We start from the raw sequence: 18723 nt of genomic DNA, 5'->3' as shown, positions 1-18723 counted from the left end.
AACTTGAACATTTGAGTAATGAGAAAGGCTAGCAGTGTTTAAGAAGCACTAGTCTTTACATGAAACTATAAAGCTCTGCTTTAGTGAGTAGGAAATATGTCTGTACAGCAGGGCTTTGCTTTAATGGTTTAGACTTTTACTTAGGCTTCTATCCTACAGGATAATGGCTTAATAGAGTAGCCTAATCTAACACAGCCGCTTTTCATTGTTCATTTAAATTTTCTGTGATACTTACATGGTTAAACTTCTATTAGTTTTGGCAGAAGAGATTACAAAAATCAGCTCGTCCAGAATTCTTTTTCTATGACATCTCATTTTGCTGGTAGAAAGATTCTTTCGTTGTGGAATTGTAAACTTTGGTAGCAGTCAAAACTGGCCTCGTTTAAAATAGTAAATTGGGTCTGATCCAAGACCGTTGTTTCATCTTGACAAGCAATAAAGCTGAGTGTAAGCACAACTATTCTCTGTATTTATTACCTATTTGATTTTCAGAAAGACTAGTTGGCAAAGTTTCTCAGTTCTGTTGGCCATTCCAACCCCCTGTACTGCTTCTAGGTGATGAAAGACTTTGTGATACATTGATTATAATCTCTCACATACATCATGGCACTAAATAAATTGGTATTCCAGGCCAGAGCTGTTGCCCCTCTAGAAGCCACAAAATGCAGTAACAAACCAATTGTGCTCTTTGTTGATGCAGCTCCCACATAGCTCCTACCACCTTTGGGTATTGAGCAGTGGCTGAGTGGCTGTAGTTACATAAAGTGGAATTGCCATTCTTTGTAAATTGTATTTAAATTTTCAGAGAATTCTGTGCAAATTACCCAGTAAATTATCATTTGTTGTGTTCATTTTTCTGTAACTACCAAGAGGTAACAGTTGGAACCATGAGTGCATTAGAAGAGATGTTATAAAGATAAGCAACTATCTTATTTCTTCAGTGACTGAATAAAATGAAACAAAACATGCAACGGCTTAACTACCATCTCAGCGTTGGAAGGCTAGTTAGATGTAAGGTGAGAGATAATTTATTGAAATTATCAATAAAATGTGTGTGCATTACTCCACAGAGAAAACAAAAAGCAGAAAGATAAAAGAAATCTGTTGCAGTGAAGGCAAAACACATTACTTCAGCTGTTCAGCAAGAGAGAAATGCTTATTCTTTAAAATATTCTGCTGACTTTGCCAACTTTGTATTGCTCTCAGACTTCCCCCCAAACAAAACAAAGCAAAACAACAAACAGTAAACATACTTTTATTTGCCATGATAGAGACATCTAAATCTTCACTAAGCTCCATCCTCCCTTCATAGAAAACAGAAAAAGCACCTCCTGGAAGCAATGTACAGCTTATTCTAGACATTCATTTCAAAATGGGATTAACTGCCTTGTTGAGGTACTGTCTTGTGTGTGTCAATTAACTATAAGGTGAGCCTGCAAAGATTAAATCAGTCTTGGATGTCTAACTGGTTGCTGTCTCAATGTTAAGAGACAGGTCCAGCTCCTATGCGTTGTAGGTACACAAATAATCTGAACTTTGTTCTAGCGAAAGAGAAAAGCCCTGAGAAGGACCTGGGGGTTTTTGTTGATGAGCAGCTCAACGTGAGCCATCAATGTGCACTTGCAGCCCAGAAAGCCAGCCTGGGCTGCATCAAAAGCAGCATGGCCGGCATGTTGAGGGAGGTGACTGTCCCCTTCTGCTCTGGTCTTGTGAGACCCCACCTGCAGTGCTGTGTTCAGCTCCGGGGCCCCCAGCACAAGAAGGACATGGAGCTCTTAGAGCAAGTCCAGAGGAGGGCCACGAGGCTGATCAGAGGGCTGGAGCACCTCTCCTGGGGGGACAGGCTGAGGGAGTTGGGGTTGTTGAGAAGGCTCCAGGGAGACCTAACAGTGGCCTGCCAGTGCCTAAAGGGGGCCTACAGGAAAGCTGGGGAGGGAATCTGTGTCAGGGAGTGTAGTGGTAGAGGTAATGGCTTTAAACTGAGAGGGGAGATTAGGATTAGAAATTAGGAAGAAATTTTGTTAGGAAGAAATTCTTCCCTCAGTGGGTGGTGATGCCCTGGCACAGGCTGCTGTGCCCTGGCACAGAGAAGCTGTGGTTGCCCCATCCCTGCAGGTGTTCAAGGCCAGGCTGGATGGGGCCTTGGGCAGCCTGGTCTGGTGGGAGGTGTCCCTGCCTATGGCAGGGGGTTGGAACTGGGTGGGCTTTAAGGTCCCTTCCAACCCAAACCATTCCATGAATCTGTGACTGGAACAATGGCTTATAGTCAATTTATTATACCATAGTGTTAAAGCAAAACGTGCACCCTCCATCACAGAAGACCATAGCCTACATCTACTAAATGTCTTTGTTATGTAGCCTTGTGCTCTCTGGGGGAACAGAATAAGCATGTGAGAAATTAGAGCAGCTCGCATGCTAAAATTCACAAAGACTGGAATAACCAAGAAACAGCATTGACTTTAAACAGAAATTACTATTGATAATGCAGCAGATACAACAGTGATTCAGTCATGGTACAGCAGAAGGTAGAGATGTCAGGTGAAATTCAGGCCTACTACAACCAACCAAGATAAGAAGGGAGCTTCTCCACAGCTGTGTATGGCTGAAGTTAAGGGATGGATAACCCCTATACCTCCATTTTGGTCATGAGGAACTGAAACATAGGCATGAAACTTGTCAAAGGAGCATATTTGGCAGTTGGGTCCCATTATTCCTTCACTGTTGACTCTTTTTTTTTCAAAACCTCGAGATGTGTTTCTTGTTGTTGTTGATAAGTATGAAGACAGGTATATCTCCACTACACATTACAAAAGTAAAATTGGTCAAAGCAAACAGGAAAAGTCCTACAAATGAACCCTTACCTTTTGAATCCAAGCACTTTCAGACCTGCCAGTAAATTCCTTATTCTTACAAATTTCATTAATTTAATTCTTATCATAGCGTTAAGTTTCACAAGATAGCTAAACTGTCTATGGTTTCAGACAAATCCAGTAGAGCTGTTGTGCAAGATTGCCTCCCGGTGGCGGTACCAAGAATCTGCAGAATGACATAATTTGCACACAGACGAGGCAAAAACCTGTTTTAAAAGAATGCTTCCTTTTTAAACTCAGGTCTAACCAGAGAAAGTGAAAGAACTTTCCTCTCAGTTGAACACCAATATAAATTTGTGTGATTTTAAATGACCTGAATCGAGGACAAAACTTTTGGTATTTGACTGAAACATTTTTCTAGTGGCATACTAACAATCAAAGTTTCAGCAGAATTCTACCTGTATCCAATTGCACACTATCCATGGCAATGAGGCTAACAAAGTCTGAAACACTTAGTAACTATTCAATACAAAGCAAATGACTAAGTGCCGTAACTTGGATAAAAGTGCACCAGAGTAAATTTACCATCCTGTGAGTTCTGTGCAACTCAAGTTCTCAGTTACAAAGGTAACAAAAAATAAAAAAATAAAAAAAAAATAAAAAAGGCAACAATACCCAGAAATCCCAAACTACCTTTCAAAAGTACTTTTTAAAGACAGCTTTATATAGCTGTTTAAGACAGAAAATCAGGAGGACAGCTTGGAATTACGGTAGAAGTAGGACTTCAGTAAATTCTGCTTCAACTGTCCCAGCAGATTTAGTATAACAGAACAGGAAGATTGAATGGCAGTGAAATGCAGGGAAAGGTTTAAAAATTCCCACTTAACGGATTAATGTAATAAAGTTAAATAAAGTAAAATAAATAAAATAGCAAAGAATACTTGTGGTGTGTTTTATACTTGGTTTCCTGTAACTGGTCAGAAAAGTAAGTGCTTTAAAGATAGCAGTCCAGCACAAAATGGATTTTTAGCCCTCAAAACACCTGAACAGCATCCAAAAGTGTGTAGGAAACATTCAGGAATTGAGCATTTCTACAGTGACTGGGTGTTTGATCATTAACAAGTTTGGCAGGCAGGAACAGACAAACATTGTAATAACATAACAGAAGGTTCCCGTAAAAAAAAAAAAAAAAGCCTTTATAGTATTAGGCAGGAATAAGCAAAAGTATGTGTGTGGGGAGGGAAATAAACACTTGAAAGTTAATCCAAGAAAGAATATATTTTCTTAAACTGGAATGGAGTCAAACAGTGACAAATTAGTTTTCAGCTTTCCAAAATGAAGGGCAGTTCAATTTTACACAGTGGAATGTAACAACACTAAGTATAAGATGTAAGCTTCTCGCTTATGGACTAATGTCAGTACCAGGCACCATGAATTGATGTAAATACTAAAATCTGCTATATCTCTAATTACTAAATCACACCTTTAAATGTGATGTCATAGGCAGAAAAAAATATTTTTATTCAATTGAATTTGCAAAGGAAGCAGCCATCCTTTTCATAGTTATACCTTCACGATAGCATCTTTGTTATCGTGTGAGCAACACATCGTATCACATTGAGCCAAAATCATTTGGGTGATGTAGGATTAAACATGGAGTGAGATTAATTTACAAGCATAACAGAGAGAAGCAAAACTGTTTTATGCTGTGCCATGATAAACCATTATTGGCTAAGTGGCATTAGGTTTCAAAAATTCATTTGAAAAGTATTACCAAAATGAAGACTTAGAGTAGCTTAACATAGTTTTCCAGAAGTACTTAATGACAGCCTTTTTGCATGCATCTGACATTACTCTTACACAATTAAAGCACTCAAGGAAAATAAATTGCTGTAGCGAGGTGGGGGTTGGCCTGTTCTCCCACGTGCCTGGTGACAGGACGAGGGGGAATGGGCTTAAGTTGAGCCAGGGGAGTTTTAGGTTAGATGTTAGGAAGAATTTCTTCACTGAAAGGGTTGTTAGACATTGGAACAGGCTGCCCAGGGAAGTGGTGGAGTCACCATCCCTGGAAGTCTTCAAAAGACGTTTAGATGTAGAGCTTAGGGATATGGTTTAGTGGAGGGCTGTTAGCGTTAGGTTGGAGGTTGGACTCGATGACCTTGAGGTCTCTTCCAACCTAGAAATTCTGTAAATAACTCCACAAAAAGTGGTTGTACTCGGTACTAACAATGACCAGAACTAGACCCTTTTATGGTACTCAGCTTCTAGCAAAACATACAGATAGCACATGCAAAATGACACCAGACTAATGCAAGAGACAGGTGCCTTTCTAGCTTATTCAAGTTGCCTTGGAAAGGAAATACAATCAAAATATGTGACACACGGGATTTTTTTTCTTGATTATTTACTAGAATGTGCAAAGATGACTTAATGTCATCACTGGGATCTCTGCAGAAGCACAATGTTCCATGCTGGCCTTTTCTCTAAGAAGGCTGGTGCCTAAAATTGTAGAGTGGAGTAAAGGATCTCCTATTTCTGAGAAAAATGGTACATCACAGAATATTTAGATAGCAGAAACATTTAAGCACTACAGAACACTGAAGGCATGGATTAGAATAAAACCATGTTTCTTCAAAGCATTTGATGCTATAAAGGGCCAGTTCTTCCGTCTTGGTAAGCTGGAACGAGCTGTGTGTCTTCAGTGATTACCTGGCTAAAGCAAAGAACTCTTCCTGCCCTGAGCTACAGCCATTCAATGTATGTATGAACATTGCAATCTCACTGAACAATAGTTGGGGTGAGTTTAAAACAAAAAACAAAGAAAACGTACACAGAAACATCTCAAATCTTTGGGAATGCCAGGTGATTTAGAAGGATGAGTGATGCTGTAGAAGGTGAAGTTTAACCAAGCTGGACAGTTTCCAGTACACGGCAAGCCCTAAATTCTTTAAACGTCAGCACTCAAAGCTTATCTGCGTTTCAGGTACTTGATTTCCAAAAACACCAAATCCCAGCACGTCCAGTTCTAGAACTCCCATTCTGAAATATTGCTTCTATGTATTCCCTTTACTAATGTTAAGCCTCTGGCCTGCTTTAATCAGATCTCCCGGTCATGTTACACCCAGTTCTAAGACTGGCACATACACTGACCCTGCACATACCATATTCTTCTGAGTCCTCACTTCATTACTGCAGTTTTGCTGTTTTTCTACTGTTAACTAATTGAAATAGAAACAAACAAACAAAAACAAAACAAAAACAAACAAAAAAACACACACAAAAAAACACAAATTCAGTTAAACATGGTTTATTTAAAACATTCATGTAGAAATGACAAACATCTCACTTTCTGTAATTTTTATTTCCAATAAAGATTAATAGCAAATTGCTGCTGAACAAGAAGTTATCTTAATTATCTGTCTTTAGGAGGATTAGGATTCTTCCGTCTTCTATGATACCTAGAAGAAAGAGAGGCTGCAGTGAATGCAAGCTTTGGGAAGTCTTTGATTTTCCTGACAGTATTCTGCCCAGCAAGTAGTCTGGAGGTTACACAAGTAAGCAAAACACAAGATACACAAGCACAATCCACAACAATTCATTAGATGTCATCTCTGTTGTTCATGAAGTTACATAACACTACTCATTTCTATTGCCACATCTGCTACAAGCACACAATAATCCAATCAGTTCTACAGCTGAATAGGTACTAAGGCTGCTGTTTATTCTTAATCCTTTATGCGAAGTTAATTTTATTATATAGTCAGGTTTTCCTCTGGCTAAAACGATTGCTACAGAACAATCAGGGATACAGGAGTTATAGCAGACTGTACTTGAAATAGTGTAATATTCTGCAAACTAAAATATATATATATATATATATATATATACAACAAAAATAATTAGATTCCTACATTCTTAATTACCCACCCTAAAACAAGGAAGATACAGTTTGATGCTCATTAAGTGACAGCTACCCTTTAGCCATAGAAGTTCTACCATTTCATCTCTTTCACCTGTTCCCAAAACACAGTAATTTAAAAAGTGTGCTGGGGACCAGAAAAAAAAAAAAAAAATCTCCCATTCTCTCTGTATCAGGTCTTCAAGACTATAAAATTAGCAGTTATGATTAAGTGTAGTAACACAGACTGGAAAGGAGTTACACAAACTAAAATGCTGTTTGTTTCTAGTGGGGTGTCTGAGTGTACATAGTCTCTCTAAGCTCAGTTGGGAATGCTTGTACCTCTCCTAGTAGCTTTCTGAATGCAGGGTACACCAAGGCACACTTTTCCTCATTTCAAATGAAAAATCACTGTTCTCAAGTCTGAGGATCACATTTTCAAGCTGTATTAGGTGTAACTTCACTTATGCAACTTTAACAAATAACGTGGACCAGTAGCTGAATAGGTAGTATGAAAATTTTCTACTCCATGATATTTTTCCAAAATCACAAAGGGTATCAAAGGGGCAGAGTTAAAAAATAAATAAAAAAAATAGAGGCTTCAATTTACACAACATTGCATTTCAAGTGGTATGCAGTAGCCCATGTGCTAACAGTATCTCATCTCACAAGACATATCCTAGGTTGAATTTGGTCATAAATTATTCCCGTGTTTCCCTTTACCTCCAAAAAGAAAAAAACACTGAAAAGAAAAAAAATTTACTTACTGTCCTACAGGATACCACCGATGTTTTGTTGTGTAAAACATTTTGCTGAGCTCTTCAATTGTAGGACCTCTATCATCCTTTAGCTCATTTTCATTCAATCTGGATTTCAAAACTTGATCAAGGGTTTCTTCTTTATGGTTCACTGGATCTGGCCGTGGTATGGGCTATAAAAACAGTAGTGCATATATTTCCTTTTTCTCCTCTTTGATGAAAAACAAAAAGTCAAGCTACATTAGTAACATTACCATTTACGAGCTGAAACCAAGGAATAAATAAGAATTCTTATGAAAGTAAAGGCTATTTACAACACCAGTACCATCCCCCAGTGAAAACCACATCACCATGGGGCAGATCTCTGGAAACATTACCCCAGGTGCTGGAGCTGATTACTGTGCCCCTAAAATCAGAGCTGCTGTCATCACTATGGCTGATCTTTACAATTCACTGGCTGAATCATAAGCATCAATTTACTGACACAGAAATACTCATATTATTCCTATTTATAAGTTTATTCATACTGATCATCAGCATTTAGTCACACTGCTAAAAAAATAATCTTTAAATGGGTTGTACTTTGGAGAAGAATGTCACTTCCTAATCATGCATCATCTAACACCAAGATATTTGTTCCCATCCTAAAACTTACCTACTACCACAGCTAATAGTATTTTTCCCTGGTTTATAACCTTTTGCTCCTTAGAGACATGTAAACAATAAATTTTGAAATACCAATATCTAACTTACAGGCAATGAGTGCTAAACTAAGTTTTCAGTGGAAAAAAATTCACATTGAGTTATTTCAGCAACGCAGCTACCATTTGCAATATTTTACTAGCACATGAGAATTGGAAATTGACACAAGAAGCATTCACTTTCTGCAGTGTAAAGAACACACCAACAGTACTACTGATAGATTAAAAAAACAAACAGTAGTTAGATTTTTCTGTGCAGTTTATGAACCCACAGTGCTGAATGGAATTTAAAGCTTGAGTAGAAAATAGCAGCAGCAGAGGCACTTCTTCATATCCTCTTGCCCAGACTGCTGCATCTGTGCATAGCAGGATGTGTGAACCGTTGTCTGAATTTCAAACATCCTCTTTGTGGAGCATGCTCTTAGAAGCTCGCTTTTTCTGTAGCACTCAACTGTGAGTATCTCATTTAATTCTTTGTTAGTTACTGTATGCTGTAATACCTGAGCATTTCTTACTCTGTAACTTTCCCTCAATTTAATTAAAAATAAATGCCGTCCTCATAGCAGCAGCTACATTCACCATTCACTTGCTGCACAGATACGCTGATCACATAAGAACTACCTCAGTCTTTCAAATTAAAAAAAAAAAAAAAAAAAAAAAAAAAATGCCCTAAAACTCAGAACTGCCATGCTTTTACATGACTAAGAAATATAAGTGTGTATGCTTGGACATACCTTTGTATACTCATATGGAATCTCAATCGAAGGGTGGTAGCAGACAATTGTCTTCGAATCTGATGTCAAGGCAAGTTCCACTTTGCTGTAAAAATAAAAAGTTACCTTCTTAAAAATATCCAAGTTTCAGAAATGCTAAGCAACTGAGCACTTGATTCCCAAATAAAACTGTATTTCATCCTGAATTTATGAATTATTTAGCAATCTTCTGTAAAATAATACCTAAAAAAGGGTCACGAATATTTTATCTGAACTTCCCATCTGTTTTTCTTTCAGCTACCTTGGTGGTATTTTTTTTTCTTTTGGAAAGATAAGAAGAAAGGGCTAAAATGAAGGACTTCAAATAGCTAGAAACATGGTTTGTAAAAAAGTCTTTAAGATGTTGAATAATTACATATAAAACTAACAACAGATGGGGATAACAAAAGTCAGTAATATCTAGGACAACACACCTTTATAAAAAGTGTGGCACCAGTAAGAAGGAATACAAAATAAAGTTCTTGGGTTTCAACCTTTATATTTGGTAACAGAGGGTGGTCAGCACAATAAACAAAGAGTTCTGCTGAGAACTTCCTTGAGGGAGTATGACTTTTCTCACCTTCCTTCCCTACTTACTTCTATGACATAGTAGCTTCCTAAGAACTTCCTAAGGAATGCACGTGTTGCGCTTCTCACCGTTTGCATCACTTTTTCCAGTTTCTACTCTACTCATACCACCTTTTCCAGTTTCCAATGCAGTAGCCCAGCAGTTTCTGGAGTTTGTCTTAACAATAAGCATCGGTGAAAATCACTGCTGTCAGTGCTCTTCCATAAACAATACTGTAGCGGTACTGGGGTCATCAACACATTTTGAATTTAAAGTGAGTCCTGCATGATTTTTCATTATGCTTATTTTTGAAATATTATCTTTAAATTAAAACTTTAATTTTTAATAATATAATTTTTTAAATTAAAACTTTATATATAAACTTTACAATCATTAAGATCAGAAATAGTATTTTAGTTTAAATTATAATATATATACGTCTCCAAAACCAGCATTGTATGACGTCATGACAGAGTAAGTAGCCCTGGAATAAGCATCAAATGTAAAGGTCACACATCAAAGCACGTTAAGGTACCAGTTGTAGTCTTCAGGGAGAATCGAGTACGTGGATTTACGACAAGCATGATATACAGCTCCATCTGCAAAAAAATAAAAGTCACAAACACTGATGTAAAAAAAGCAGAGCTATGCCAAACGTAAGAATATTTACATTTTCATTCCAATCTAAGTCAGTTGGGGATTATAATCATATTCACTTTTAGATTAATATAACCCAAATACGGTCTGAATAGAAGCTCACTTTACTATGATTTCTAGTGCTATCATAGACATTGTATGTAGGTAGCCATGTCCTACTTTTACTTTTCCATTGTACTGTTTTCCTGAGAAACATCACAGTATTTAGAAAATACTGACAGATTTCACTGTTAGCGTATATTCTTTATATACCCTGACTCTCTATATATTTAAAGGGTGAAAAACATTACCATATGGCTTACAAGTCAGATCATCTGATCTGATTTTTTGTTTTAATTCATAGCAGCATTCATTGGAAAAACAAATTTGTACTGTGCTAGAAACTGGTATGCAAGCTACACAGAACTACAATGTCTTGGCTGCTGTAACATTAGAGAACTTTATCCCTTCCCTAGACTCCTGTTACTCCAAGGAAAGCAATCACAAGAATTACAAGTAGTAAAGTAGCATGCTGGACTCTACTAGCAAACAGACTGAGGGAAGTGATTATCTCCCTGTACCCAGCACTTGTCAGACCACATCTTGACACCATGGCCACATTTGGGCCCTCTGATAAAGAAAAAATGGAATAAATTCTGCAAAGGCCCACCAAAATAGTAAGGGGCTGCAACACCTGCCCTGTGCGGAGATGCTGCGGGACCAAGGCTGTTTCAGCCTACAGTTATGACTTAGTGTAGACTTTTCTCAGCATCGTTTGTAAGTCTGAAAAATTAAGTTTAAATCTTCAAGCATAATTTAATTAAAGGTTGCAGCAGTGTTATTTACACGCCAATTAATAAGTTAGATGAGCGTCATATGTGGGTACTGGAAAAAGCAAACCAAGACATCCTTTAATAACTAAAGGGAGAAAACAGAGTATCGGACTTGATTCAATAATTCACTTCCATGTTCCCGTTGCCGCAAGCAGCGCAGGGCAGGGGCTCTGGGGCTCCCCCAGAACAACCCCCACGGCAGCCCCAGCCCCAGCCCCACTCACCCTGCGGCGGGGCCTGCGGGCAGGGCGCTCCCCAGCGCCTCAGGAGGACGCGGGACCAGGCTCTGAGCGGCGCTGCCATGCTGGCTGCAGCCAGGAAACCGGTGCTGGGCGAGACGGGCCTGAGCGAGGTTGTTTATCGATTATTTATTAATTTACGGGCCAGGATCCCCGAAGGGCACGCACCGACCCACCGCCTCCTCCGCCCGCCCACCCGCCGCACTGGAAGGGGGCCTCGCCCCCGCGCCGCTCCGCTTCCGGCGCCCGGCCCGCGGCCTGCTGGGAAATGTAGTACGCGGGGGGGGGGGGAGGGAATTGCATCTTCTGTGGTCTGTGGCGTTGGAATTTCCCGCACTCATCAGTGGAAACCTCACGGGTTCGGCAACATCTGGCTTTGTTCTGCAGCTGCAGAGCAGTCAGCCATGCTGATGCTTCCAGGAGCCTAGCAGACTCGCAGCCAGAAATCTCTGGTCAAGAGCTGCTCGTTGCCACAGATCGTTCCCACGAGCAGCAGCCAATGTTTCTTTTTGGAGATTTTTCCTGGCAGTGGGAGGTGGAAGGCTTGGAGTACTGGAGTCAGTAAGCCATAGAGAGAGGGGCAGAGAGGTGCCACAATGCTTTACAATGCATCTTGGAAAGATGCAACCAGGATCAGACACTGCATCTTCACTCCAAGACTCCTCCGCGCTTTCTCCATCGCTCCCATCAAGTTTCTGTGTACAGCCGCAGTGATCTGAGCTGCGCTCGGGCACCAAACAGAAGCCACACAATTCTGTGTATCTTCTACCACGTACCAGCTCGTTATTCCCACAAGGAAATTGTTGTGCTAGGATGAGGTCAGCTCTTGGATGAAGAACAGCCTTTTGAAGCTGAATGCAAGCAAGAGAGCGGTTCTGCTGATGAACAAAGAGAACATGTTGACGATTTTAAGCTCAAGGACAGTGTTGACAAAAATAAATGATTATAAAGTGTCTGAAAGAAATGCAGTCTGGAAATTACTATAAGGAAGTGAAGTCGTGTTTAAGGAGTGGAATTCTGGAATACCTTGTCCATAGGTGTGGTGGAGATAAAATGATTTACTTCTAACTGCATCTTGCTGAGTTTATGAGCACATAAACTTCGCTGTTGTCACAACGTGGGTACTGCTTGTCAGGTTTCTTACCAGGATCTTGCACGTGGTACAAACTGGTCAATGTGACCAACAAGTCTCCTAACCTGGGAAATTTTGTAGGCCAACTGTATTCAGCTATTAACCGACAAGGAGCTAATTCTTCAACAGGATTATAAAGAACAGCAAAAGATCTTGATCTTGTAGTTCCTTATATACGTACATATATCTAAGTTTTTAGTTACTTTATTTTTTTCCACACAGCCAATGCTATGTGGCTCTTAGGAGGGAATGTCTGGCTCCACACAGGAGGGAAGCCACCAGGAGGGTTACTGGTATCTGTTACTGGCACTATCACATCCTTAGTCTTGTCTTTCATGTTGTGACAATGGCATATCACTTACAGGGCGTTTTAGAAATCCATAGTAATGTTCTGTGTCTTGTATAAACTTATTGGGAATACTTGACAGCCCTCTCAAATTTTGATTCACAAAACAGCCTCCACTAGGCTTTCAGATTCCCTGATTTCATACCCTCGTTAGTTTTAAATTAGAGGTAACCTGTGGGTATTTCTTATTCTGGAAATGCATTCTTTTCGAAGATTACTGTAGCGGCAAACCTTGTAACCTAAATCCCAGTTCTAGAAGGTTGCAATGGAAGACACCGAAGAACTTTATTTTTAAAAACTATACCACATTCCCTGTTAGGTTTCCAGACTATTTTTAGATGGTTTCTAAAAAAGGTTTTGGGAGACAGTATACGAGGTCTACCCCCTCCCTGACACATAATGTTCTGAGAGTCTATTCTTAGAAGCATGTTCTGACAGATTACAACTTTCTGGTAGCAAGACAGGAATTGCTTAAGGACACTCAGAAGCGTGACTACACACTTCTCAAGTATGTCTGGAGATGGGGTTATTAATAACTGCCAACTGCATTGCTTGCCTCAGCATATTGTGGGCAGCAAAGAGGAAAGTTGCTCGGTCTGTATTGGCTGAGCAGAAAGGAGATTTCTCTGCCCGTTAACTGCGAGGATACTGTGAAGGCACCAATGGTAATTCCATGAGTTGCTGACCTCTTCCTGGGACTTCACGTCTCTGAAAACCTAGAAAGCATAGTTTCTAGATTGCTCTCTTCCTGAAGAAAAAGTGTTACTTTTTTTTTTTTTTTTTTTGATCTTACTGGAGCTGTCAGTCATAAATTTCTCCAGGAAATAGTTTAACTGACTGAACACTTGATTCACAGTTAGGCAACAAACTATGTAGTAATGAAGGCAGGGCTGTGTTGGTTGGCTCTGCTTTAGAGGAACAAATACATAAATCAGAGCTGGTATCTAGATTGATGTGGTCTTTTTTTTTTTTGTAATTATTTTATTTATTTATTTATTTATTTTTGTGTTGTTCCCTCCCTCTCCACCTTGCCTTGTGGGAAATAGAAAATCCTGACTTGGTGGTTCTAGCTCTCTTGCTGCAGTGGTATATTTAGGAAATTGTTTCTTAGTACATTTGTTTGGGCTGCTCATTGGCAAAATGAACACAGAAAGTATTTCTTTTTGCATAGAAACCAATGTTTCAAAATCCTAAAGGAGTAAGCAATTGGTTTCTTTTGTTTCCATTCAATCTGGAGTAGAAAGGTACTATATAATCATACCTAGAAGTGAAACTGAACTTGTGAATGCATGGGCTTGTTTTATTGCAAGGATGGTTTCCTAAAAATGGAGATGGACAAGCCTTTACTCCTGAAATAATGTGTCTTAATCTTTGTGTAGTTATTTTACAAATTTAGGGCACAAATCTCTAATAATGCACTGCAGGAAGTAATTAGGGTGTTAATGATTAAATCTTCTCATGTTACACTGTAGTCAGAGAGGTGTATATATTTTAAGTCAATCTGTAAACACCCAGAAACAACTCCAATGCTTATGTCAATAGGCTATCTTCATTCTTTCGTAAATCTCATCTCATCCTGTCACCTGTCCATCTGGGTACCGTTAAGGAGTCAAGCTGCAACTAACGTACTTGTAGTGTATAAGTAATTTGTGCTTATGTTGATTACTGTAGTTCAAGTAAGCAATATTATGCTTGTATTCTAGCAGCCTCTTTACAAAAATAAAATAAAATAAAATAAAATAGATGTTTCCTACAGTTTAGGCTTAGACTCTCAGCATCCCGTTGTGATGTCCTGTGTAGGTAAAACATACAACTGATTTCTTCTCCCAGGACAGCTTCAGCTGCCAGTTAAGATCATTCTGAAGTTGTTCAGTGACTACTGTGATTTTTGCCATGTGCAAAACTGCACTTCCGTGCATCAGTTTCCCCACTTATGTGTAAGGATAACAACAGTTCTTTTAAAACACTGACATTTACTAAGGAATATTTTTTAATGTAAACTCTAGATATTACTTTGAGGATTCATTCAATATGTGTACATATATACTGTTTTTTTTTTTTGTTAATCATCCTGATGAACATCCTGTTGAACAATGTTGATCCTTTCTACAATATTTAACAAAAAATGTCAAAATGGCTTTATGTAAAACAAAGACTCAAGGTTTTGTAAGATTTGTAATTGCAGTAGGACTTCTGTGAGATTGCAAAGGGGGTAGGAGGAGGAGTAAGATTAGTCATCCACAGGCTCAGCTGGTATGGATGCACCCACTCAATGAGTAACTAGAAGACAGGAAAAGCTGTCACAGGAAGACGGTCAGCAGCTGTGTTGAATTGTCTTGGGAGTATTAATTGTATAATTGCAATCATTTGTTTACATTTTCTGTCTACAGTGACATTATAGAGCATGTCGTTGGTAAATAAGGTGGTTGCTTAAGTTTGTTCTCAGAACTGCCATAATCCTGGGGATGGTGTGACGTGACTGTCACGGATTTGTGCAAGGAGGAGCACGCTCCTTGTCCTGGCTCCCACATAGGTGCAGCGGGACAAGACGGGCTGAGTCACCAGGACACATTGCTGCTGCTGGAAGGGCTGATCCTATTCCTGCTGCATCTTATTGTGGGTCCTACTGTTCCTCTTGTGCCAGCTTTAATGCCTCAGTGAGCTAGTCAGAAAGGTAAATGGGTCAAAAATACATAATTAAATAAATAAATAATCCCTCACTCCTCCCATTCTCTTATCAGATAAGCACCTATGGAAGGAGGGGGTTCAGGAACACAGGGCAGAGTGACCTTGTCAAAATGGTAAGAGACATCAGAATCGATTGGTTTAATAACTCATGGATACTAAAAGGGGAAACTTAACTCCCATTCCTGGAATTTACCTTTTGGTATCTCTGGTACTTGCTAGGCCACAACGTAAGGCAAATCAATTCACCCTTCCAGCAGAAGACTGGACTAAATGGCCGTGTTTCTGCCAGGTTAGTGAGGTGAGTCAGGTCAGTAGAGTCTGACAAGATCCAGGAGTGAACTGTAGGGAAACACTGTGGATGAGGAAAGAGCGTAGGAGTGGGATGGGAAGAGGAAATAAGGTCTCCTCCTTTTGACAGGTTGACTCAGCTGCCTGATGTAACGTGACCCCAAATACACAGTTTCACCTAATCCAGTGAGATACAGTCTGTTCCCTTCTCATACCCCCAGGTGTTCCTGTCCCCTTTCTTGTGCCAGAACTACACAGCTGTATGGCTGCAAGCAGTTCAGCTCAGTCCACAGATCCCGCAGGAACTATTTGGTCTTCTTTGAGACCAGTGAGCTAAGGGAGCAGCAGTGTGTGGCAGAGGATGAGGGCAGGATCTCTCTTCAGTAGGGGTGCAAGTACAAGGTGGTGTAACCCTGATGTTAAACTACACCCTAAATAACCACTGCTGAGGGAGGCCTTGTCAGAGCTGTGCTGTAGGAATGAACTCTGGTCTGAATTGGGACTACAGGTGACAATAATTTTAACAAGCACTCTACCTGAATTTGCTTTGCAATGTCTGTGCTTGTAACCCCTTATAAAAGGCAACCAACAGCAGCAGTAGCTAGGCAAGATTGCTTTTCTGCATTGAACCTGCATTTTCAGGCAACCTGCATTCAGAAGCAAGGCATCAAGCAGGGAGCAGCACTGCTCCCTCCAGGGAGCTGAGAGCACCCCGGTGGGAGCAGAGCCCACCTGTGGCACCAGAGGCAGGAGAGCACAGCAGGGTGGTCACCACAACTTGTCCTGTCATTCATCCAGGGACCAACAGGCCTGCCAGGGTGACAGGCCAGGTCCAAGGTGGGTCCAGGAAACCCAGGAAGAGGGCCAGGGTAGACACCCTGAGGTGTAACTCAGGAAGGGACTGAACACCCTGATCCTTCAGATGGTGAGGGTGGAGGCCCCACTTGAGGCCAATCACAGCAATTAAGGTCCATTTGTGCACTCAGGGCCCTGACACACAGCTGTGGAGTCAAAATACCACGTAGCAAGGTCTTTACTCATCTGAGGGCAGTACAGCTACCACGTTCCTTGAGTCGGACTCAGTGATCCTTGTGGGATCCTTCCAGCTCAGGATATTCTGTGATTCTACCATTCTGCCTGAGCTGTGGGGTTTGTTTCAAGGATACTGGGGAAGCAAACAGCAACTGACAGCTCTACAAGACAATCAGACAGAACTCCAGGCAATAGTCTAATGAAAAATCTCAATTTAATTTAAACAAAAGTATCAATCTCAATGACTGTCAAACACATAGCATCTTTATCTTTCAACCCACAAGAAGAAAAATACCAGGTTGAGTCAGGGAAGGCGGCTGTCTGAATGAAGATGTGTGACTTCATTAATTACAACATTCAGGATGAAAGTAAAGCTTTATCTTTCCCCCAATAAACTTTTATTTTACTGAAAAAAAAAAATGAAAAAAAGAAAAATAAAAAAAGGATTGCTGAAACACTTTACAAATTTCGACAAATTACCTGGGTAGTGTTGTGAAAATCTAGTTTTTCAGATCTACTTTCTCTTCTCTTCTTTTCTCCTGTCTGCTCCCCCTCCCATGCCATTCAAGAAGCTTGTACATTTATTTAGGTGGTTTTAATGGTATTGCTATATGTGACTGAAAAATTGTGTGGATGAGGAACTCCTGTGCCATACCGCTCAAAATATATAATCTAGAAGGGACGAATAAAAGCATTTTAGGGTCAACCTTGAATTCTGGAGTAGGAGTGTTGGAGAACTATTCCACCAGCGGAAGCAGAAAGCAGAGCCATGCTGGGCTGGATCACCAGTGGCTCTTCTCCAAGGAAGCCTTCCAAGAGACATGCCAAATGGAGGGGGAGCACACGGTGCTATGTGGGCTGCAGTCCAGAGCCCAGTTACAGTGGCAACAATGGCTGAGTGGGAAAAGTATTTTCCTTCTGGGGTGGACACTGGAAGATTATTGGGATGGAAAAGCACCAAGAAGGTAAAAGAACCTCCCCACAGGCTGCGACTAGCTGAGGAGACATACTTACATGTCTTGTTCCAGCTCTGATTCAGAGGATTAAGTTGCATTCTTTGTAATTTTAGAATGCAATAAAAGGACAGTTTTAACTATAGCCTCTCCTGGAAGATATCCCTTGTTCAGAGCGAGTGCAAAGAAGCAAAATCTAAAGCCAGGATTCTGGAGTAGCCAGTTTTGATGGCTTTTCCTGCACCCATATGGATGCTCAGGGACCTCCGTAGCAGTCTTTTTAGGAGCGGAATAACTTAGGGGTATGACCTAAATCTTTGTCAATATGACAATAAAGAAATAATGTTTTTGTTCCCTGTTACTTCTGGAGCAAGCGGACTACAAAAACATCTACCTAAAAGCCAGAAAGAGAGGCATCATGAAAACTGCAGCTTCCCCAGGATGTGGCAGGCCACTTGCTGAGCAATGAAAACTATTCAAACGTAATAGCTTGCCAGACCAACTTGCTGCAGCCACAAGCTCAAGTGAGATTCCTGGTCTGCAACACTTGTAAGAGAACACCACATACAACATTCATCAGCATTTAAGTCAACTGTGCTCTACTCTTGCTGCATCTAGCAGGCATGGGGCAAGGTTTACAGAGCAGAAGTCCCAGCACTTTCAAGGAGCTATGTGGCTTTTTACTTACACTGATCCTAAAAGCACCTTTTGGCCTGTGTTTTTCCGCCATTTATGCCAGTCCTTTCACGATCAGTATTGCAGGAGAAGGCTAGAAGGTGGAAGAGGGGTGGGGGTTGATAAAGAGAGAGGACAGAAACAAGGAAAAATGTGTAATTCTGCAAGCAGTGTAGAAAGAGAAATCAGTTCTAATTCAAAGTTATTTCCCACTGAAGGTTCTTTGACATGTAATAAGCACTGGAGTCACTGAGTGGTTCTCCCACTGGGACTACCAAAAGCATTTCTATCTTTTGCCCTCCCATTTTTGAAAAATTCACAGGGAATTGCTGCCTTTAATTTCTCCAGCTATATCCTGATATCTGTTTGATGCTGACAAGTGCATACTTGGGTTTCTGGGTTACTGGCATAGGA

At 40.3% G+C, this 18723-nt stretch overlaps 1 protein-coding gene across 1 annotated transcript; it reads right to left on the bottom strand.

Moving 5' to 3' along the window:
• Positions 1-6101: 6101 nt before the first annotated feature.
• MRPL42 (mitochondrial ribosomal protein L42) lies at positions 6102-11380 on the bottom strand. The gene is made up of 5 exons (XM_084306029.1): positions 11181-11380; positions 10023-10086; positions 8902-8986; positions 7476-7639; positions 6102-6268 (listed from the first exon to the last, which is right to left on the bottom strand). Exons 1-5 carry the CDS (start codon positions 11257-11259, stop codon positions 6223-6225), a joined length of 438 nt encoding a protein of 145 aa, XP_084162155.1. The 5' UTR covers positions 11260-11380; the 3' UTR covers positions 6102-6222.
• Between the last annotated feature and the right edge of the window lie 7343 nt (positions 11381-18723).

The sequence above is a fragment of the Netta rufina genome (assembly GCF_964035555.1).
Source record: "Netta rufina genome assembly, chromosome: 1".
NCBI lineage: Eukaryota > Metazoa > Chordata > Aves > Anseriformes > Anatidae > Netta > Netta rufina.
This window is presented reverse-complemented; position numbering and strand designations above follow the sequence as displayed.

What these genes read in the sequence shown, in the direction of transcription:
- MRPL42 (XM_084306029.1), bottom strand. Translation starts at nt 11,259, where the DNA reads ATGGCAGCGCCGCTCAGAGCCTGGTCCCGCGTCCTCCTGAGGCGCTGG. An exon ending in CCCGCAGGCCCCGCCGCAGG is followed by an intron (nt 10,087 to 11,180) that starts GTGAGTGGGGCT and finishes ATTTTTTTGCAG; the next exon opens with ATGGAGCTGTATATCATGCT. An exon ending in TTCCATATGAGTATACAAAG is followed by an intron (nt 7,640 to 8,901) that starts GTATGTCCAAGC and finishes CTGTTTTTATAG; the next exon opens with CCCATACCACGGCCAGATCC.